The sequence below is a fragment of the Manacus vitellinus genome, unplaced genomic scaffold (genome assembly GCF_001715985.3).
Source record: "Manacus vitellinus isolate BGI_N305 unplaced genomic scaffold, ASM171598v3 scaffold_2_pilon, whole genome shotgun sequence".
NCBI classification, from domain to species: Eukaryota; Metazoa; Chordata; class Aves; order Passeriformes; family Pipridae; genus Manacus; species Manacus vitellinus.
In genome coordinates this window covers 30348152-30372468 of record NW_021940208.1, presented here as the reverse complement: position 1 = coordinate 30372468, position 24317 = coordinate 30348152, and the positions used below count along the sequence as shown (strand labels likewise).

At 35.2% G+C, this 24317-nt stretch overlaps 1 protein-coding gene across 1 annotated transcript in view; it reads right to left on the bottom strand.

Annotated features, from left to right (window-relative positions):
• Window positions 1–443: 443 nt before the first annotated feature.
• Window positions 444–24317, bottom strand: part of LRCH1 (leucine rich repeats and calponin homology domain containing 1) — a 62838-nt gene continuing 38964 nt past the window's right edge. Inside the window, exons 18-20 of the mRNA XM_029960923.1 lie at window positions 22697–22834; window positions 20826–20903; window positions 444–3086 (exon numbers count right to left, since the gene is read on the bottom strand). Of these exons, the coding sequence (XP_029816783.1) occupies window positions 2973–3086; window positions 20826–20903; window positions 22697–22834 (330 nt within the window). The 3' untranslated portion in view covers window positions 444–2972. The remainder of the gene's footprint in view (window positions 3087–20825; window positions 20904–22696; window positions 22835–24317) is intronic.

Sequence of the window (24317 nt, the reverse complement as noted above, 5' to 3'; positions counted from 1 at the left end):
ATAAACCCAGATTTTGTTTGCTAAAGCAGAAGTCTGCAGAATAATCTCTACATTTCAGGAGGAGGGGAAGGAGGAGAAAAAACTGCCCTGTGCAGAGACGTGGAAGCAGTAAAATGAACAACTAATACATCAATGTGAGCAGGAACAAACTGAAGGAGTCTCCCTGAGCCCACCCAGCCCTGGAAGCAGAGGGCAGATAATTCACTGTCACTAAAGGACCGGCAGGAGACCTTAACAACAGGAGCAGCAAAGGTGCAGGAACCACATCTGCAGTTACATAACAGTTACCAGCTGGATCCTATTCCTAGTTTAGCTGCAAAATTCCTTTATTTGCATCACATCATCACCTTTTCCATCCCCAAACCCATCATTCCCAATGTTAAGCTCTCCAAATACCATCTCTCGCAAGAAACCATCAATCACAGGGGATAGTCATTAAAGGCTTTCTGCAAATAATATAGTTTAATTGTAACTACAGTAAAGATTTTCTATATACATTATGTTCACTGCGTAGGATATTATAGATTTGCCATGCATGTTTTATTGCACATATAAATATTGTACAAAGGTTCATGAAGATTCTCTTTTTAGCCATACAGGTTAAGACTGCATAAAAAAAGCTGTATTACAAAATATTTAGAGCTATTTATTTACAGCCAACTTCAAGCAAATACGGAAAGACACTATCAGAAGAAAACCAAATTTTAATTATGAAAAAACAAGATTTGTCAAAATAATAATTACAAAGCTTCATGTTGACATATATACATTGTAAAAAAATACTCAGGAAACCTGCATTTTATTCCTCAAGCTGCAGAAACCAATATTCCTATTTTTATACTCCATCCTTGAATGCTTTTAAAATTTGATAAACTCTGACTTGAAAACTTAATTTTCTTTACATTGCTTTAGCTTTTGACAAAACAGATATTTGTGCAGCTCTGTAAAATATTAAAATACATTTTCATTTAGTGTTAAAGTGCACAGTACATTTTAAAGGAAACAATAAGTTAGCTGCCAATCAAAATTACAATTTAAGTCAATGTTCCCTCTATAAAATTAATGCTTTTGCTTTGGTTGAAGTAACTGGATATGCCATGCATACTGGATGTCTCATTGTCTGTAAGCCCACTTTCCTCCTCCTAACACATTGCTGTCACCACACACCAGCATGGCAGCAATCTGTGGTATCAAAGCACGTGGTCTGCCTTCAAATACCATGTGAGCCATTAGAAATCTGCCATTGGAACAGTGGTGGGTTTGAATGCAGTGTTTGTGAACGGGCATGAAACTGCCTGGATATGTGGTAGTGACAAGTGTGTATCATTCTTCACAAAAGTCTTTACATGATAGTTCTCTCCACATGCTCTTGCTTAAGTGTTTAATCCCTCCCAAGACATTGCCTCTTTTTTTGCCACTCTGCATTTCCAACTACCTGCTTGTGTGCCCCCCACCAGTTCGCCTTTCACCACGTGCAGCTTCCCCATCCTGCTTGCCCAAGTCCCATCACTGGCCTCTCGTATGAAAGAAAAATGGATGTTCCAGATACTGTAAGAATTGCTGTGCTGGATCTTTTTAATCTAAAATGCATGATGTCTTAGTAATAAATTATGCTTTTTAAAATCTCTTCAAAAAACATAAAGTGGTGAAAAGAAGAAGAATCTTCCTTATTTCCTATTGCTGATGTGGGATTAGAGGTCTGATCCTGCAAACATGCACTACAGAACATTGTGCTTAATTCTGCAGAGACTCTTAAAGAGAAGCACTGTACCCAGCAGTGGGTTAGATCTGGAAGATCCCATCTTTGAGACTACCTTTGGCAATTTTAGTCATTTTATCTCCTCTTGAAGGAGTCACTGAAGAAAACAAATTAATTTTTTGGCTACCTGGTAAATCTTGTTAATGGTCTCGTGTGCTATTTTTTTGTACTTGTTCTGTAGTGCTGTAGTGTTTAAAAGAAATCGAGTTACAGTGCAAAATTATATTTCAAGACACATGATCCTAATGCACATCATTCATTTTGTTGTGGCAAAAGTTAAATGTCTTGTGCATAGTAAAATAAGCAATCAAAAATATTTGTTCACATTTATTGTTCAAGTTTACATATTTCCTTTTTTTGTTTGTTTTTAAACATCTATATACAAATAAAATGGGTGTGCTCTCAGTTTCAGCCGATTTAGTGGAGTGAGGGGAGAAGTGCTACTGGAATGTAGGAAACTCAGTGGAAGGCAGAATGGAATTTTTTACCAATGTTCCACAGATTGAAGAAATAAAGAATTCCATTCCAGCTAGCTGTTCTTTTATTAAAAGCACCTATTGTTTGCTTTTTTTTATCTTACGTTAGAAAATACAATTTACGAAGATCTAGAGCTACTGCACACCAAGTAGAATAAAAAATAACTAAGTATTTATATTAAAATAAAGTGTTTAACCACAAAAAAAGCAGTAATAAAATACAGTTTCCTAATTTACATTCTGCATCCAAAGGATGAATAACAACTCACTAATAAATAATATTTATATAAATATTTTATGTCTGGATTTTTTTAAAAGGCAATAGCCTGACGCAACTGCAGAAAAACCTACCATGGTAGCAGTCTGATTTACTCTCCCTTCTCCCTCCCCCCAAATGATTACAGCGATTCTTAGTTTAATAATACGAAGGTATCTTGCTGCAAGACAGCTGTGTGCTCCACACATTTTTAAGTGGCAGAGAGGTGGTTGTTTTAGTAAGTACTGTACAAAGTGACGTGTAAAAGCAGTGAAGCGCCAACTTCTTCTAGAAAATGTTTCTGTTTCGTTTCTGCTCTGTAGTTTGACACATACGTACAGTCTGAAACATGGTTTTAAAATTTAAAGTGTAAGAATACTCTTGGAGTATTGGGGTTTTTTTTCAATGCAGTTTGAACAGACGGGCAGTTTTTTGATTCTTTCATGGCACAGTGGAGCTGGTAACAGCAGAGAGAGTAGTTTCATGTGAATAAAGCTTGTTTCACTGTGGTTACATCTAGCAATGCTTGAACTGTTATGCTCACTTTTACCAAGCCCTTTTCTTCTAGGATGTGATGTGGTAGGCAGAGCTTTTCCTAGAAAAAAAAACAACAGAGGAGTAAAGATTAGGATACTCAATACGTACTGCAAACCCTTGCTTTACATGATCACATTTGGAACACAAAGCCCAGCAAGCAGGAACCATTTCCTATTTTTAATGACAGAAAGTTTCTGATTTTGCTTTCATTACACCTATGAGTCAGTGAGAGATCTGCTATATTCTGGGCCTCAGAAACCAACCTGTTCTGTGGTCATTACAGCATGTAAACACATTAACTAAGGCGAGGGCCAGCAAGCACACATCGAACTTTCGCCTACAACGCAAGATAACACAGCATTACCCTTGTTACTACATGTGTGTGAGTCTGGGGACAGAAGGCAGGTTCTGTCAAAAAACATTCTACCACTGGGCTCTAGAGAGGTAGGGCTTGGTCTCAGGATATGCACCTTGAAAGCTATGCACTAGTATTTACAGAAAAGTGTGTGCAATGTTGTGCATTCAATGGGCGAAGTGTTTCATTCCAAGTATTACCACTGTATTAGAAATATCCAGGAATCAACTTTATTCACCACAAGGACACAGCAATCATAGCCAGGATGAAACCTACTGGCTGTCCACAGAAGCTGTTATACCAGACGACAGTCAAGCAGTAAATACTGTATCTCCTACAGGGAACAAGACACTCACCAGTGAATAATTAGAGAAAGCCTTGCTTAGAGAAGCAGCCTTGAGTCATGACTGGCCCTCTCTTTAAAAAGTTGTTTTTCTTAATGTAACTGGGTATTCTTGTTAATGAAATCAATGAAATTATGAAATCAGGCAGCAGGTTTATAATAAATAAATAAATGGAAAAGCTAGACTGCATCACATAAACCATAATCACAACCGTGACACTCATTGCCACAACATGAAAGCCAAAAGCATAAGTGGGATGACAAAATATACGGATAGATAAAACCCCAAACAAGTGTTAAACACAAACACATGGAAACAGTGTCTGCTCAACTGCATGTCAGATTGCTTTAAGCTTGAAAAACTTTAAGTTGAAACTTTAAGTTGAAAAACTTGAAAAAATGATCTACATGATCTAACCTTGCGCTCCTTTCCTACGCATCCATACATGACCATCAGCAGACATGGGATACCGATTTTTTGGAAAGAGACAGTTGTTCTGATATTCTCACTATTGATATTCTCACTATTAGCTATTCAATAAACTTTTAGCTTTTAAAATTACTGATGCATTTCAAATCCTATTTTAATTAATTGCTTGTCTTCTACTGAATATTATTCTTGCTTCTGTAATGTTAACTAAGGCTCCCTTATTTTATCTTTATACAATTCATGTCCTTTTCCCACACTTCCTCATACTGATTATTTGTTCAATTTAAATATCACTAATCTTTTCAACCTCTCTTCTCATTACACATTTTTTCAGCTCTAGTCCCTTCCCTGACTCCTAGGACCCTTAAAACTAAATATAATACATGAAATGATTGAACTGGGATGCACAAGTACAATTCATACAGTTTGTACTATGTTATGCACCTATGATTAATAGTTTTTGTCTGCTTCCATTGTTGTCCAGTCCTTGCTCAGGGAAATTTCCCTCAGTGGGCCACAACTCCATCAAAAAAGTACCAGTATTAAACAGCTGTTGCACTGCTTCTGATATTTATGACTTTCTTTCGTTAATGATTATTTCCTTTATCCATAACCAACATTCAGCTTGCTTAAATTTTTGGTGAAGTTCTTCACACCCCACTCCAGCCTCAATGGGAGAAAAAAAACTTTCCTATTAACTATGAAACCTAAAAATGAGAGACAGTCAGACTTCATTCAAAATCATGGCATCTGATATTGGTAACTGTAATTTATCTATATTCTATTTACATTTTACTACTTTGTTTTAGTATTTTATGTTTGAGAGTTTTTTTATGACCCAAGAAACAACTTTAAACAGTTAATCTTCAAGGAACTTGGCTGAGTAGGTCTGCAGGAGATGGACAACACACATTTCCCCATAGGGAAGATGCTCTAACATTCTGGTGATCTGCTAATGCTGTGTTCCCACTTCAATTGAGTTTGTGGATTCAGATTCACATTGACCAAACAGTTGTGGCAAATGCCTCCTGCTCCTACTACCCCCATCTTGCAGTCCTTCCAGGTCATCACTCGCATTTCCATTTCAAACCTGCCCTAAATTGCCTATTAAGTTAAGACACTGAGTTCTGCAGTTCATTCTTGTTTGTTCTTCTGACTGAAATATTGACCTGCAAGCTGTCAGAGATGGTTCTCCCCAAATTTTATTCCTCTGTAAAAAAGGTACCTTTTCAAGAGAAATATATAAATATATTTTAGGATACAAACTCCTAAACTGATACCTGGTTAGCACTGGAGAACGTACAAGAGAAGGTAGAGACAGTGATATGAAATAAAAAGGGGGGAAAAAACCCTCCAAATATTTCTACTTCAGATGTGTGATTTCTACTAGACATGTTGCCAATCTAATGTCTTGGGACATAGTTCATATAAAAATCTACAATGCTCTAACTTGGATAATTAAAAAAAAAAACAACCTATTTGAGAATGCAAATCAGACACCTGAAGTAAAATGGTATTCTTTCTACTCTCTTCTACTTCTTTTCATTGACCTTGCACAGTCGAGTCTTGTTCCACAGATTTGGTGGCCCTTAGCATGCCAATATTTCATTAGTCTTCCATGCTAGACAAAAGGCATTAAATAATAAAGCCTACTGAATCCAATATCTGAAAACTGAGGGATTAGTACTGCAAGGCTGAAGGGTAGGGACTGAATCCAAAAATCTAGCCCTGAAACAACCTACCTTGCTAGATATTTATGCTTGAAAATATTATACATTTTTCTGTTGAAGTCAGATTTGCTTAAAGCACCACAGTTAAGAATGCTTGCCTTATAAAAAAATTCTAAGCTCACCATTTTTGTGTCACCTTCTAGCACTTAGAGAACCTTTCTGTCATGTCCTCTTGCTAGGAATTTTGTAGTTTGTTTATAAGCACATTTTCACTAAAAGCATAAAGGAATGCATGCACTATTTCATATAAAACCTCCATGCAATAAGATTTTTCTCTTTTAAAAGACAATGCATTATCTAATTCTTTTAAATAATTTAGTTTGTATAAAGTAACCTGTCTCCCACTGCTGTATTTACAAGATACATACTCCCATTAGGAAAGCTGTTCTAGGAGCTCTATAAAAAAATAGGACTTTGTTCTAGGAGTGAGAAGTTTCCCAGCATGTAACATTTTATACTATACATCATTCTTCGCCAATGCTTGAAACATATAATTGCCAGCCTTCTCTTATGAAGCAGGTGGAACTTGGCTAATGTTTTGTAACTCTGCAGCCAAACACGTGGCTATGATGAACTTTCCAAACTTGACAATGAGACGGGACACCATCTTCTAAATACAACAAACTTCATCTTAATGTGTCATAAATCAATTCTCTTATCTAAGGAGTCTTCCTGCTGTGCCTTTTGCAACCGGACATGTCTATCTCCTATTGGCCTTTTTAGCCACCAGTGTGCTTGTAACAAACGTGGGTAGAGCCCTTCCCAAATCTTCGTTTGCGAAGCCCAGCCATGATCTAAGCCCTAACCACTATCTTCAAAACTTTGTAAAAGGCTTTCATCAATCCTGCCTCACATACTTTTATGAATCATATATTTACTTCTCAGAATAAGAAAAATCAAATCCTGCCAAGGATGGAATCCAGAGCACACCAAGAGCAGTTACTTTGGGCCAAGATCCCAGGTGTCTCTGTACTCAGGTTCAGCCATTTTCCCTGCAGCACAGTCCATCTTCCATGCTCTGCCTCACTCTCTAATCCACTAAAACTGCGTTCTGGAAACCACTGACAGCAGAGCTGTGAAACTGCAAGCCATAAAGATTTCAAAACTTTTCTTAAATCTTGGCATTTTGAGGCAATATGCCTGACCAAGCAAGAGGAGAACTCGTCCATGATTCAGCTGTACCCACTTCTCTCAACCTTTGATAAGATATTTGTCCCTTTCACAATAGATTCAGATCCATAACACTTCAACACAGAAGTATGTCTTGTCTCTCTAAAAACATCCCTCTTGAAACCATTACAGAACAAACTCCAGAAAAACAGACAGAAGAACTGGCTACTAATTCTCAAGACCAGCCTAAAAGTCTTTTAGAACAATTGTGGTGGAAAGGGCTGCCACTCCACTCATACCAGCACAAATATTTCCCTTCTCTATCTACTATAAAAATGAAGTTCTAATATTTTTTTATTTTTTTTTTCTCCCTAAGAAAACAAAGGAACTTATATACTTGTTGCAAGCAAACCACTTTCTACAGACACATAGCCATTTTGAATGGCTGAGTTTTCAAACTCAACACGAAGCAGAAGAACAAACCCCTCCTGATGGCAAAAATATTAAAAAGTGCACAAAAAGGAGGCAGCAGCCAGGAGGTTGAATCACAAAGCAACACAAAGAGACAGTACAACAGGTGTATCCATTAACATACACACGTGTATGTGCTTGCCAGAGCAAGTTTCTAATCCTGGAACAAAGTGTATGAATTAGACAGCGCAGAAAAAAGCCAGGAATACACAAGGACACTAATCCCACAAGGATACGTGACACACTCCACAGATACATCTATTTTTGTTGACACCACATGACTTCAAAGTCATGACAACTGTTAGAATTAGTTTATGGTAGGGCAAGCACCTTGGCAATTCAGATACAGTATTTATCAAAAAAGACATTGCTGCCATAATATCAGATGGGCAAGTAGTAAAATGACCACATGATAATAACAGCAGGGCCCAACTGTATTTGCCAGTAAAAATAAAGAGAAATGGCATTCTACAATTTGGCAACATCTTTCTTCCCTGTATTTGTAGAATATGTGATTTCAGATCTACAGGGGAAAAATAAAATACTCATTAAAAAAGTGCAATAGTGGAACATGCAATTTCTCCAAGCACAAATTAAAAAAAAACAAAGTTCATGTAACACCCAGCATTTCATGTTTGGAGCCAACTATTTTGAAATGGGAAGTCACTAAAAGAAACATCAGGGCATTACATTTAAGCAAACTTATATCCAACATACAAAACTTTTGACATTTTGTTAGGTCAAGGCCAGTTTTCTTTCTAAAGAGTTAAAAAAGCTATAGCAAATATTTATTTTTTCATATAAGGAAATTTGAAATTATGTCTTTTTATATATTTTTCAACTATTACTGTTGATGTCTGTGTGTGTCCAAATGCTCTGAAGGTACCATTTGAAGTACAAAAGAAAACAGCAGAAGATTAAAAAAGCACAGTAATTCAGGCCATAGGCATATTGCATTTTTTTTCTTTTAATTTCCAATGGAAACCTTAGTATATTTTCTAAAGTGTACATTTATGGCCAGATTTGACAAAGGAAAAAAAAAACAAACCCTTAGACCTTCAATACTACAGCTGCAATTCTGTATTTGGAGGCATAGCCAGTTAGATGTCTAGATATGTGCATTTTCTGATCACTCAATAAATTGCAAATATTTACAGAACTGTAACTATAGATGGTGGGCTTCAGAGTCTTTATAAATTCTAGCCCTCAACAATAAAATTTTAAAAGTAGACCCTATATTTTACAAAAATGCCTCACAGTTTCATTCTAACATGCTTAGAAAACAGTGCCCTGAAACCACAAGGAACAAAAATCTTAATAAAGACAGACACACATGAAACAGTACGAGAAAATGAATACTTAAGGGGAAATACCAATTATACCATATCCTTATACATTTAATTCTAAGAGACAAAATGATGAAATGAGTGTTTTGTACCATCAAAGTAGAATGCTTCATTACCATAAAGTATTTTTCTACCACTCTTTCTGCATAACGCAGCTTATGTGCTAGAAATGAAGGAAATGGCAAAGGTTCACAAGCCCAGCTGTACTATTTTTATCTCAGCCTTCATATATGACCCTTCTTTTGGTTTGTTTGGCTTTTGGTTTGTTTGGCTTTTGGTTTGTTTCGGGGTTTTTTTTGGGGGGGGGGTGGGTGACAGGAGTAATTTTTTTTTTTTTTTTTAAAAACTGATATAGCAATACTTTGGAAACTCATTAATGTATATCAAGTAGAAAACTGTACTGCATATTTGCTCAGATCTAATTCAATCCCCATTCACATTAAGCATAACTTTCAGAAAACTTATTAGGAATGTAATGGGATCTATGTACAGCTATCAGCTGTAAAAACTTGCTAATATACAAGCAAGAAGCATGTGAAGGACTACTACACTGCATTACAGTACACTTGAAAATATTTATCTTTTTTCTAGCTCAAGGAAAAAGAAAGCCAAATCCTCACATCAAAATACCACTTTTAATCCAGTGCAAACACATTTTACCTGCAAGTATATCCACTACAAGTTGTATTTATTACTTTATCGCAGTATGAATGAGATGACCTCCACAGGATAAAAGAGCAATCAGTATGATGGATACAGTGCAGATTGGAAACCAATTTATTAAGAAATCATGGCTTGAAAATCTCTGATGATCATTGCAATGGAAAAAAACTGAATGGAAAAAGAAACAGAGCAGCAAATATAATTAATGTTATTAATGAATATGGGGGTGAACTACAGTGCACAGGTTTTTTTAAACTCCAGGTGATCAACTTAATTATGTGACTGGCTGTGAGCAGTAAGTACCAATTGTATATAACTGAATGTCACCACAGTGGGATCTTTCAAAGGTGAAGAACCACCAATCAGTCGAACTGTTTACTTCCCAAGTACTGAAGCCACAGGAACAGCAGCACAGAAACAGGACTCTGAATTTAACAAAGAACCCATTAGAGTAAATTAATGAGCTACATCTATGTTTTAGTTTCCACTTCCCCACTTAGTGGAAGAATTACTGGCTTCAGGGATGATCACACAGATTTTCATGTTTTCATTATACCTGAAATATATTTTGAGAAACTTTACTATATTCACATTTAGAAAATGTAAGGGCATATTTCACTATTTCTTTCCCTGTAAGATTTATATATATTTGGAAGTGTAATCAGTAACAACCCGAAAATATACAAAACTGGATAAGGTACATGTATGGTAGCACAGCTGTGCTTGCCATGAAGCATGTTCATTGTTTGTTTGTCAGAGTCTTGTTCAAGACAGCTTCACCATCTCTAACTACAAGAAAGTGCTTGTAATATTACACTTTAATTACTGTATACTCTCATAGCTGAGAACACACAGAAAATGTACTCTAAGTAACTAAACAACAGCTCTGTTTGCATGGTAAGCATATGCAAAGTTAAACTTTGGACAAGTGTTGGAGTTATGTGTCACTATGACTGGGATACATTTCATTTGGTCTACACTGGCACAACAGTAGTTCAGTTTCTAACCCAGTGTCTATAAAACATTAAAAAAGAATGAAGACATGAACTTCCATTTCTGCACACTGAAAATGCCAAACACACTAATCTACTCCTTCTCTTACCTGCCACCCAAAAGTTATTGGTTACGGTGGATAATCGGACGTGATATTAGACAATGAGACAGATGCGTACTACAGGATGGTAGCAAAAACTTTCTATACGTGATTTTCTAACTTCAAAAAATGTATTCATGCACGCAGTTCAGCACTACATAAGAAGGGCACAACACACAGCACCAACAGGAGACCTGTTTACCACTTATGGGAGCAGTAGTGAAATCTTAGCCCTACAGAAGACATCACTTTTGTCTCAATCACCTACACTGGATTATAAACAGAGAATTAAATAGATTCTGAACTGATTCAAACTTTATGTCACTTTCTCAGTTTCAGCAGAAAAGCAACATTGTTAAAACAAGAAAATCAATATCAAGACAAAGATCTGCTGAAAGTAGAAACTTAAATGTCAAGCTCTGACTCTGAGTAAACAAGTGTCTGGTATTGGTATCACTGAAACCAGGCACACAGTTAAAAGACAGGCCTGTGCAGGATGAGGACACAAGTCTATAGCTGCACACCCAAATAATTAGTACCAATTCTCAAGTATCAAGAGCTTAGAAGGGTTCACTGAACTTGTCTGGTCACAGATGACAGACACCCTTTACAAAAGATTGGTTATAGATATGCAGTGGAAGTTGCTAGACACTAAATCCTTTGATATATTTGATTTATCCATTGTCCGAAATTAATTTTTTCATCCTAAAATACATATCTAATTATACATTTCAAACTATTATGTATAAATATGTGTGTGTATAAATATGTGTATATATATCTGAGCCACAGAAACTAGGGATAGAACTGCACTTATAAGTTTTTTACAAAATTTTACAAGTATCTATGGAATGGGGATATTTACAGTGCAGCATTAAATCATAACCACATGGCCAAAATAATCAGTAACATGTAAGTTCCTATGCTAGTTATCCACTAAAAGTTTATAGGTAATTTTATTTTACACTAGACAGTGAGAGGTGAATGCATGTATCACCAAGACACAAAACTGAGGTCCTTTGGTTAGGATAGCCTGAGACTGAGTTACAAATTTAGTCAACAGCATCTAGGCCAATACTGTCATGTCATTATAGGTTTATATTTTTCAATCAATTTTCATTTGTATATTTCATGTCGATAAGGAGCAAAACAAAAAAAAAAATCATCTTATTTGAAGTTTTACAGTAGATGAACAGATCACAGAACTAGAAGGGAAATGGAGGTCATTAGTCTGGCTGTCCAATCACAGGCAGAATTCAAACATACCAAAACACCTCCTGGCTAATCTATGTCTAACCTTTTCTTTAAAACCTTCTAGGATAGAAAAGCTGGAGTCTGCCCAGATGATCTGTTTTCCGAGCTACACTGTCTTTGCTATAAACACAAACAAACAAACAGTGCCTGCATTTTCAGAGGTGATGAAACAAAGAAGATAGTGATGTGACTTGCTTGACGCCACACACAAGAATGGCAGATACAGGAGTCTAACAGTTTATTCTCAGTCTGTCTTACTGTGTCACTCTGTACCATATGATCTTCATCCTGAAACATTCCCAAGTCCCTGCATTCTATGGCTTGCTCATACCCACTGCTAACTTACAGTCATCTCTGGGGTGTAATGTAGCAAGTGTCTGAAAGCAGTTCAACACTGCTTTGTGCGGCAGAAGAAAAAGAATATTGTATGGAATCTGGAGAAAACCAAAATGTAAGTAGGAAAACGTAACTACGTCAGTATGGAATTTAATCAGAACAGGAGAGAGAATAACAACCTTTAAAGTTACAGTACTCTTATTAATATAAAGAATTAAAAAATAACACTAATTTGAAAGGTAGTTCTCTAAGTGCTTGTAACAAAACATATGCAGAGATAAATGGCACCAACTCAGAAAATACTATTATCTGTTGAAGTGCCACCTCAGTTGCTTCCATATCTGCAGCATTAAGAGGCTTAGTTCTGTTTAGCTTGTGATACACATCTAGCCTACACCCAAAAGTGGAATAAGAGTAGCTTCACTGCTTTCACCCATTTAGTGTGTAGTCTAGGCAACATGGAAGAAAAACTATAAATATAGAGGTACATAAGTTCTTAAACTAGAGCTAGAGGGGACAGAAGATTTGGGACTTGCCTTCAAGATGCTACTCCTTCTCTCTCCTATTTTAAGAGATTAATAAAGATATTACAAGGAAGGGAAGCAAGGGAAAGGGAGAAGTTTGTAAGGCAAAGGAAGGAAATTAAGTACCTGTAATTTGTCAGAGACAAAGCAGAAAGTTTTTGTGCACATGCGAACAGGTTATGCTGTTAGCAAATTCCAGTGATAAGTTATATACATCAAGACTATAAAAAGTATATGGAAAAGACAAAAGCCTATTAGATCCCAGGAGCGAAAAGTAGAAGTTGATTGTGGGGGTTTCTCCCCGAGGGCGAGCAGAGTGTCAACAGTCTTTCGAATGTGACGAATATCCGACTGCAGGATGTCATACGGAGAGCAGAGGTCAGCCTATCCCGAAGGGCAGCCATTAGAACAGAAAAAGAGTGCAAAAAATTAAAAATACAAAAATAGAAAGATATTGATAAATAAATTATCACAATATTCTAGCATAAACATGTAGGAATAGCTTCTTCTGACTATTGCCTTACTCACTAGACATCCCAGCTTTCTTTTATTTCCTCTAAATACTGAAGCTATCATATAACATCAGAATGTTAAACTAGAAGAGTTCAGGTCTTCGAATCCTTCCAAAATTATGCCCAAATTCACAAGAGTGAGGAGGTGCATGTGATCCACTCATTCCACTGAGATCTGCACACCTTTGGCCATCTGGGCCTCATTCAAATGCTTAAATGGAACCATCTGTAAAATCCACCTTATATAATAGCAAACAGTGGGTTAGAAAGCTGTTAAAAGCACAAGCAGCAGCAGCAATATGAAGCATCAAGAAAAAGTACTTACAGGAACCATTAAAAGTATGCAAAATTCTCTAACGTGATAATCTAAAACTTGGTATTCAAATATCAACTTAAATCATACCCTGGGATAGAAACTGAAAAAGTCAATGTAGCACTAACTATACTTAACTTTAATAGTTTCTAGACTGCAGAATTGGATGCTAAATTCCTTAGGTAGTATTTTTAAATTACTAGCAGGTTAGACTCCCATACCATCTTTGGAAAGTATCAATGACTTGATGTGGCAATTTACTCTAGACTAGCTATATAAAATGAAGTGTAATATGCAAAAATAATATCAATATGCTCACACAACATTTAACATTAAAATCAAAGCAAGCAACACTAGTACCTTCGAAATGCAATCTAAGATACACCATTTTACATTGCAAATAAGGCCTTACTAAGATAATGAATACTTACTGAACAAAATTGCATGTAATAAGAGTTCCCCTGTTTGAGAGGAACATTATGTTTCTGCAGTAGCTTTTCATTCTCACATCCTTAGTGAACTGACAGTATACCAAATAAACCAAGACATGGAAGTTCAATGTCTGTTTCCTGTTAGCACAAAGTTTCAAGGTCCAGTTTGAGACAAAATTAACTTTAAAATATTTAAAAGGTCCTTCTATCCTGAAAAGTGACTAGTAAAACTGGAAGTCAGAACTGTCATTCATACACAAAGAAAAAAGTGACACTTTTTTTTTTTTTTTTTTTTTTTTTGCTTATCATGACTGGTTCTAGCTTAACTAGGAGTCAAAAGCTGCAATATTTTGTTACTTAGGCCAGCAGATACAGAGGGGGGGGGAACCAAACTGCCTAGCAACACCATTATTTTTGCAGTCATTTTTCAGCATTTTTTTAACTGAAAACTCTAGTGTGATAATACACTTCAATGCAACTCTATTTGGCATTTTTTAGAGTATGAAAACTCACAAACAGCACAAAACATGCTGATCTTGCTAAAAAATGGGATAGGATTAGTACTGTATTCGAGAACACCTACATACACAAGCTGCTTACCAGAGAAACAAGTTTTAGGGCAAACCACTCGGGACTATCAACTATGTAATATATTGCACTTTTATCAAAGACACCAGTAAATCCAGCAAATGCTGAATTAATTTTATAAGAGCATACAAGACTCAGTTCCTACTTGTTGCAAATCCATCCCAAAAATAAATATCTATCATACATTTATCTTAAATTTATATTAAAAAAATTTGACAGAACTTTAAAACAAGGAATTTTTTTTAATCTTTGTCCCAAAATCCCCAAAACAACGCCAACAATCCCCACTACAGTTCCTACAGTCGAATAGAGAAGGAAGTAATTTCAGAGTTAGAGAATGAGAGCTGATAATAGTTTGAATTTTCACAGAGATTGATGAACTTGCTAACCAGAGATTAACATCCTAAGGAGCATACAGGAGAAGCCAGGGCATACAGAAACAGCCAAGACATGCAGAAGAAACTTCCTACAGAAACTGCCATGCTGTGTTTTAGTGAAATTCAGTGAAACCCGGGAAAGCCCAAAAAACGTCTGATTACTTTTGTGTGTTCTGTGACAATGGATAACTTGGTGTTACGTTCACCCTTTATGTAAAATGTTTATATTTCATGTATTTTAAACTTCTGTAATGTAGCTGTAGATAAAAAACCAAATAGCTTTTCAGTAATGGTGAATGCATTTCCACTGCAGTTACCAGAATTTTACTGATGTTGTGAAATAAAAATACAAAACTAAAACAAGACATCTTGAAATAGTGAAAAAGTACATGATCCCCATCCAAAGTCTCAAAGACAACCACCCACTCACCCATCTATTGGAAGCACTGCCCTCTTATTTATGGGACTGAAATTATTGCTGGTAAGAACTAAAAAGATACATATACTGAATCATTACATTTATGGACTGACTTTTCATGTCTATGAAGCTATATGATTAAATCATACAGCTGTCAAAATCATGCACACCGAATAAACACAGTAAGACAGAAGTGGAACAACAAAATCATAACCAGCTGCTTGTGTGCACAAACCACCCTCATTCGACATGCCCCAGCAGTGACTGTGAAAACAGACAGCATTTCAGAACCAACCTCCTCAAATTTTGACCCTGGTAAAAAAAATCAAGAGTAAGTTTGCAGAAGTGCATTAAGGAATGAAACCTGTAGTGCATATGCACTATATTCAAAACTCAAATGAAAGGAACGTCAGAATTATGCTTTCAGGACTCTAACTGGCAGAGTACTGAACTACTTAACTCCACACGGTAGGCCAAACAATGTACATAACCGAGTCCAGAAGGAAAGAGTGGAAAAAGGAGCCATACCTCATAAAACTTACTGCAACTTCATGGATGTCTCATGATGAAACAATGAAGAAGTAACTGATTACGTGAAGTGATCAGAAAACAAGCATAAGTGGCAATGATAATATACCTTTCATTAAACTGAGAAACACGATTACCAATTGATCAACTAACAGGTAGACAAAAGATAAAACACTTTACACTCAACTGCTTGGTTACTTTCTTTACTTTGTTCTGCTACTTTTAGAATACAAAAGCCTCCTTTTTTTTTATTTTATTGTTTTACTTAATTTTCAATTCTTACACTAACACAAATCATATGGATTTTTAGAATAATTCTGCCAGACATTGCAACATAGTAGACCTGGTTTTCAGAGGAGGAGGTTGAAATGCTGTAATAGGTCCATTTGCAGGACTTGAAAGTCACAGGAAGGGGCACAGCTAAATCTTTTGTAATCTGCATCTTCATATGATGACTTGAGATCCAAAAAGCCATTTCTTACATCACACTCTTTTCTGTTCAGTATGTTTACACCATGTAACTGACTGAAAATCTGAGAGACATGGTAGAAGTCTCTCATTCCCACCCAAGATACAATTTGTCCCACTAAACCATGTTGCTTCCCTACTGATGCGCTGGAATACAGAATCTTGGATAAACTCTTGTTGGAACATTTGGCTGTGAAAAGTTTCATTTTATCACTACCTTTTACCAACAAAAATTACTGTTCTAGTACTAATTGTGATAACTTAAGTCTATCTTTTTTCAAGCTATATGAAGAATAACAAGGTGTGTACGTGGGGAAAGTCCTTCTTTCCTTTTAAAAAAAATTAATGTAATTTCTCTGACCTGAAGAGGCCCCAAAAAGGGCCAAAAGGCCTAAGATACTACATTAGTGTAATCTGCATATCATAAAAATTTGTGTCTTTGTAAAAAGCTAACTTCACAGACATTGAAAATACTTTGTTCATTTTCTTTTTTGAAAAAAATGCTTAGAAGATCCTACTTCTGATATGCCTTCTTTGTTCATAACTGAGAACTAGAAGAAATGCAACCCAAAACTTGTAACTTTGCCTTTCAATTAACATATTGCATTTACAGCTTTGTTTTGGTCTAAATCTTGGGTCCAATAAAAGTATCATTCAGCCCACCAAAAACCAAATATTTGCTAACACTACTGAAAGTGCATATGAAAAAAATACTCTGTAATATAGTTACCAATAATAACAGCTCAAATTTAATTAAATTATTAATTTGCAGGTTAAAATGGAAAAGTTTACGTCTTTGCTACTAGTATAAATACTGATGTGGCAATGACAAGTTAAAGAAATGTGTATGAACGTTTTTGCAATTGTTTACATATATTGTTACTGGTTCTATGAAAGAGTAGTTGAAATCAAAATACTTCCAGAACTTCACATACATACTCATGCGATAATGAGTCACTCTTCTTATAATTTTTAAAACCTCTGGGATGAGATGCTACCAGGAAGATTAAAACTGCATTGGAAGTGGTACATTTGACACTTTGAAGCCCACACTTACAGGCAAGAGAAATAAATAAAAAAATAGCTTTATTTTTTAAACCCATAAAGCATGAGAGGGTGTGTGCAATATAGGTGAACACTTTTGGGTAAGCAGTATGAGTGGTGTCATTTGTGGGTCCATGTGACATTAACAATGTAGTCCAGTAAATGGCACCATCCAAGTACTGCATGTCACTGAGAAATGCAGTAGGACCGGCAACCCTATTTATCACACATCTACTGCCACTTGCTTATTCAATCAATACCAGTCAAAAAGTCAGTGTGTTTGTCACCCTATCACTCTTACAGAGGAGATCAGGCAATTGGGTGGGGTTTAGTTAACAAAGCAAAATAAAGTATTCCTTTGTAATTTTCCAAGAGACAAAGATTGTACCTTTTTGTCATATATCTCCTGAGGGACACAGCAGATATTTTCTCAATCTTCAGGCTTTCAGATACTTAACTGACACCATTCCTTTCTCATCAAATGAAAATATTGGTTTGTCTCAAAAAATGGTCTACAAGGATCTCTGATAAGGTGCTACAGTAAAGGTTAGTGCCAAAACTGGACACAACTTGATTGCCTTTCAATTCTCACACTTTTGATAGGCTGCCAGTGCAGCCAGGGCCTTGCTATTTAGTTTATTATGGGTCAGAACCATACACTGAAAATATTCCTTTTGTATAGGATCCAGCACAACCTTTCTGCATGCAATCAGGAGCATCATATGGTCATTAACAGAAAGCAATTTCAACATGTCCCTCATTGTACTGAAATTCTCATCTGACAGGTAATGGCTTTCAGAATCATCTACATCATCGTAAAGAGACACTCACATTCCTGAGTTTTGTATTTGTGGTTCTTTGGTCAAGATGACAATGTCTGATACTCAGTGGGACATATTTAGACACCAATTGCACTTTTCGAAACTTGTATGAAGTTTCCCACGATCATTCTGGGCAAATCAATTTTAACCCAAGAACTGAATGCTGAAAACCACAGAAGTAAGAGACCATGCACATCAGCACAGCATAGTAATTACTTAGCTATTTTCTTGTTTTCATTTTACAAGACTAAAGGGTATTATTCCAAACCTGTGGAGTTCAGGAAATAGTATGTACTCTATTCTTTAAATAACTGAAAAGAAACCAACATGAATCATGACAATTCTAAATCCTTTAAAAACCTGTGCAACAGAATTTCAAGTTAATTCTCAGGAACTAAACGTGGACACAAGTATCACCAAAAAGCCTAATATCTATGGGTATTAGGACCCAAAAGTGGAACTTATCACTTTTCCATATAAGATGCTTGTTTTCAAAAAAAAGTAGTAATTCACTGAACTCCTTTTACTTGTTTCTCCAGAGAGAGTGAGGCAACATACAACTCATCAATCAAAAGCAGCATTAAGCACGCCATCTGTAGTTCTTTAAAAACTTTGACAGCTGTCATACTCACTATTACACAACTTTGCATTTCTAATACATGTCCCTCCAACACACAGTAAAGTTTTAGCATCTACCAGCTAGTTCCAAATCATAACATATTTTCAAAATCTACAGCAAATATATACATTTGCAAATTACCAATAGCTAACAAAAAAGAACATCCTTAGAGTACCTAAAACCTCTTTTAAATTTACAATTGCAAGCCATTCATTTAGTGTTTAAGTGAATGAGTTTTTCCCTTCAAGAGAACTTAATGCTTATTTAGATTCATAAGGACAGTTAGTTCATAAATCAGACTGGTGAGATGTGGCCTTGAGCTTAAGCTTCTGTGCAACTCTTCAACAAATACATTTTAATAAAATTTTTTGAAAATCCTAAAACATTCAACACTAATTTCAATGGAAGCAATAAAAAGGAGGGATAATAAATATATATATGAAAATATCTATTAAAAAAAAAAATCAAAAAGGTGTTTCTCCAGAAAGCTTACTTATAGAAATTGAAAATTAAAAAAACTCATAAAGGCTTAGCTTACCCATCTGTAATATGGCTCTGTAAGGAACTTTGTAAATATTTCTGTTCTATTTCCATTTCTGAAAGATCTCATGACGGCAATGAAAACAGCTCTTGGCCTTTTCTTTCCCAACAGGCTATCGACAGAAATATCTGATTCTAATTCACTGATGACTTATGATGCATCAGAAGACACTGAGCTTTGGGGCAGCTTAACAAACACTCCATGTCTACAAGTCCACAACACTGAGATCTGGATCTTCTTTGAAGTGAAATTTTATCTTTAACATGAAATCATTCTAACATAATAAATTACATAATTACAGGAACTAAATGAACTATTACAGCTTAAGAGACCCAGCCATTACACTGAATTGACATATTACATTTATGATGAACGATTCATTGGAACTGTAAGATAAAGTCTCCCCCTCAAAATTCCTACAAATAGCAAAAATTATCTGTTACTTTTGCTGTCCTCCAAATCAAGTTCTAAAATACAGAAAAAACATAAAAAATTCAAATTGGAATTCTTTCCTAATGTGAAATCTTTTCATTACCATCTGCTCCCCAAGGGGATGGTGGGGGAGATCACACAAAATATTCTTTCATTTCAGTATTCTTGAAACAGACTAAAAAGAACTGACTTCATTATACTGTCATATGTAGGCAACAGTGAAAATACATAATGCAATTTTCCTGTGTTCAAATTAAAATGACCTTGTATAATACTTTTACCTTCTTTTGAGGTCACATTTTTGAAATTAACTTTTACTTAATAGGTTCTTCTAGACCATAAGGGAGTCTTTGAAATGTTCCCAACGGAACTCCAGCATTTTTTAGTAATAAAGATGAGAATAAATTACATGATGAATGCTGCCATTCTTAAATGAAAAGCAGAAAATATCAAACACTGCAATTTCCCTATTTCCAACTCCTGAAACATTTATACCTGTATCATAGAACCTTATACATATGTATTTCCCATATCTAACACACAATGCTTTTCTTCAAATCACTGTAGAAATGTTTCGGTACAAGAGATGAGTGTTATTAGTCACTTTTACAATGCATAGACTACCCAATACTGTAAAAAAAGGAAATATTATAAAAAAAAAAGGAAAATAAAAAAATTAATGAAGTTCATATTCTAAAAGCACGAGGAAAAATGCAGTAATGTTGTGCAATGAAAATAATTAGCAAGCTTTTGGCTAATTACATGTTATCTAATTATCACAATTCCTTACTTACTTTCCATGGCAAAGACAAGGAGGTATTAGAGACAATACTGAATTACTAATTTAAGACAAAATTTGCAATTTTTAAGTGCTATGACATGAGCAACTTAAATGCACTAAAGTAGTATTAAATCACATTTAGACCAATTTTTTAAAAAAAAGCATCTTTATTGATGAAAACCTGTGGTTCATAAAGTTATCCTTCAGCTTTAGAGTAATTAATGTTTGGATTTTTTAACATCTAGAAATGACAGACTTAATTAAATTACCTCTGGTATCCCCAGTTTTCTACATGCATCCAAAAAGTTTTCCACATTTCTCCTGCATTTGGCCATGCTAAGTTTAGGCTGCAAAACAAAAAAAACAGTCTATGGTAAAAGAAGTCAAAAACATTCATTTGGTCAATTTACCTATTGCATTATTCTTGTACTGATGCTCCATTTCCAAATTTCTCCTGATAACAATGCATAAAATTCTGCTCAACACTTCTGCAAATTGAGCAATTTCTGCTCAGCATCAACTCTAAAAGCATCATGCCTACAAATAGAGAGCACATAAATTGTGGATGCCATGTGCTTTTACTTAGCTCTTAAAGTCACCAGCACATTTAGATCTCCAATTGTTCACATCCAGCTTGTGAGGTTCTAAAACATGCCTATTATAAAGATTTGTAACAGACAACATTTATTTTCTGGACAGCAAATAAAGTGATGAAGGATTTTAATGTCCATCATGGAGAACAGATTTAACTAATTATCAGGCTCACTCCTTTTGAATTTTTTGTGTACTCACAAATTTATAGTAACTATACACAATTTTAGTGTCTCTGAAAAATAAATTTCCTGTTACAGCAGAATCTCAAATATTTCCATAACTTGTCTTACTCAGGACTATTCACCAAATACAGAAATATCATGTGAGTAAAGAAAAACCAAATGCAAATTCCTTGCTATTTTACTTCTTCAATGCAAGATGCAAAACACTTGTAGTTCCTGAATACCCTCCTAGTAGCAAGGACTTTAAAGAACTAATTTTCTAGGCTAAAGTAATTTGAAGGCTATTTCAAACAAAAGAAAATAATCAATATGAACTTGAAACAAAATGAAAACAAATTTAAAAGATGCATTTTTTGTTACAGAAAACACAAGATATTTGTTCTAAAAAAGTGGCAAGACAACTTAAGTTTTTGCCCCAGAAATTAAAGTTTGCATATTTTGGCAATGTCATAGTTTTATCAAAGATAGAAATTATTTTAAATTGATTTAAAAGTAACAGCAAACGAAACTCCCCTAGACCACCGGAGAAAATATCTTTTCCTTAAATCTGTCTTCTTGGAAGTTCTTACAGATTGCCTCAAATCCACATGGTATTCTCAGAATCGAGTATCTGGCAAATTTTTACTAATGTGAACATTAAAAAGAAAAAAGGCAGTCTGAAAACACACAAAACCTCTTCAGAACCAGACTGTTATCAGAAATCTGGAACAATGATCTGTCCAAGAAAAAGACATAAACAGAGAAAGCACTAGGGAAACTAAGTTTCAAGAAGTGCACACAGAGATTACATTGATTTTATGTCCTGAAATACTCAGGTCCTTAGATTTGGGCAAGCCAATAATAAATCACTACAATGCAAGTTTTTATTCAATTCTGTCTGCAGGTAAAAAGAATCATCTGTACATTTAACTCAACAGGAAGAATATGCTAATATGTGCTTTAAGTGTTTTAGTAACATGGCATCTGCTAAGCCAGACACTGCTAAAGTTAATCTCATATTTTTTCAATCAACAAACAAGGGGCTAATTTTCTTTTTAAAATTTGTTTTTTTAGAATAAAAACTTATAATCACAGATTTTCATACTGTTCTGAACAAAAAGGCTATTATGAAAATATGTAACCTTGTTTCTAGATCAGAGAAAGACAGGATAATTTTATTCACACGCACATACACACACCTTTTATATATGTATATATAATACACAAAAATTAACGAACATTTGAATTTGCAGTAATGTAAACGTTGCCCCTAACAGCAAAGAAAGTTCACTGAACAGCAACCTGGCTCATGTAACCAAATATCATTTAGCAATAAAACAGTAATTGATAAAACATTTCAATGCAGCAAAAAACATGCAACTTACTACTGCTGGTGAAGGTACATGAATACTTCCTACAGACCGAGGGCGAACGTGATTTACTAAATGGCAGAGAACGACACCATCCATCAGAGCTGACCCCAGGTCTTCAGGCAAACAAATCTTTAGTCTTGTTTCTATGTTCTGCAAATGAAGAAGGCATGTACACTTTGATATAGAAATGGATCAAGGGGAAAAAAAGGGAATATATATCTTCATCTCCTGTGCTGTAGACACATAGCCACTTTTGGAGTTTTGATTTATCAAGAAACACAATTCCTGTATAGAAAATGTATAAAAACACATTTGCACGCAATTAGATATGTGACTGCACTACACGTGGCTCCTTTCTTTAACCATTCCCCCATTACCATTCTATTAATCAATCTTGAATTTCTTTTTCACCAGCACATTGAACCAGAACAACATTGTGCTAATGACTGTACAAGCAGAGAGTAAAAAGTGATCTTTCTCTAGTAGCCTAAAAATTACTTAGGAAGCATAAGAGTGATCAGTAAAACAGGTAAGGCAAGGCAAAACATTCAGAGGCAAAAGAGAATTTTTGGATATCTGTTAAGTAAAATGGAAGATTCAATGAAAAGAATTTGATATTGGAAAATAAAATATTTTTGAAAATATTTGAGAAATAAAAAAAAAAAAAAAGCCCAACAATCCACAATAAGATTGTTATATATGATGAGTTTTCTGAATTGTGTTCCAATCTTGAAAACATTCTAACTCTATACTTAGAGATAATTACTTCCATTATCTTTAAATAGCTATTTCTTATTCCTAGTTGAACCTCTTTAATATCATTACTCTCTATTAACACATTACCTCAACCCATACTGGTTGAATATGAATATCTATGAATAGATAATTCTTTTTAGAATCAAAGGAGAAAGTAGGCTGGAAGGGATTTCTGAAGGTTCCCTGCTCTAAGAAATTTGTAGCGACACCGGACCCTCGGCTAGTTAAGCTTTGGATATCTCCTTATAGCTACTTGAAATCTCTTTTTCTGCAATTTGTACAACTGTCTCTCATTGTTTCACTGTTCATCTTTGAAAAGCTGGGCTTTATTTTCTCTTTTACTACCCTTCAGGCAGCTGGGGACAGTCATATGATCTTCTCAGCACTTTAAGCAAGAAATCCAAGTTAAAGAAATTCAGCTGTTTGATTTTCCCTTACACATCCCTTGTTTGGGTGGCCTCACCAAGAAATAGCCTGCCCTGAATGCACTCTGGGGTTTCACTATATTTTCCCAGTTTTTCTAACCACATTACCCAAGTATTCACATGTAGGTTTCAAGTGCCAAAAGGAAGAGTGCATCATGTTCACTAATGTAATGTTTGTTTCCACCTTGGTTTAATTCATAAATTAGAAAACATTTTCGCTATATAAGTTGATAAAAGAATACACTTTGAGACTTTTTCAAAACTATTACAAACAGATTTATATAAACTGATGAACTAGAAACTTCCTTAAAACACTGATTTGTCTGTTGTGAGACTTTTTTATGAGCACCTACAATTCCATTTCAATGCCATTTTGTGCTGGAGTTCAGGGTTTAAGACTAGATTTAAATAAAATTGAAGACTAAAAGCAGTTTCTTTCAATTTTGTCACCA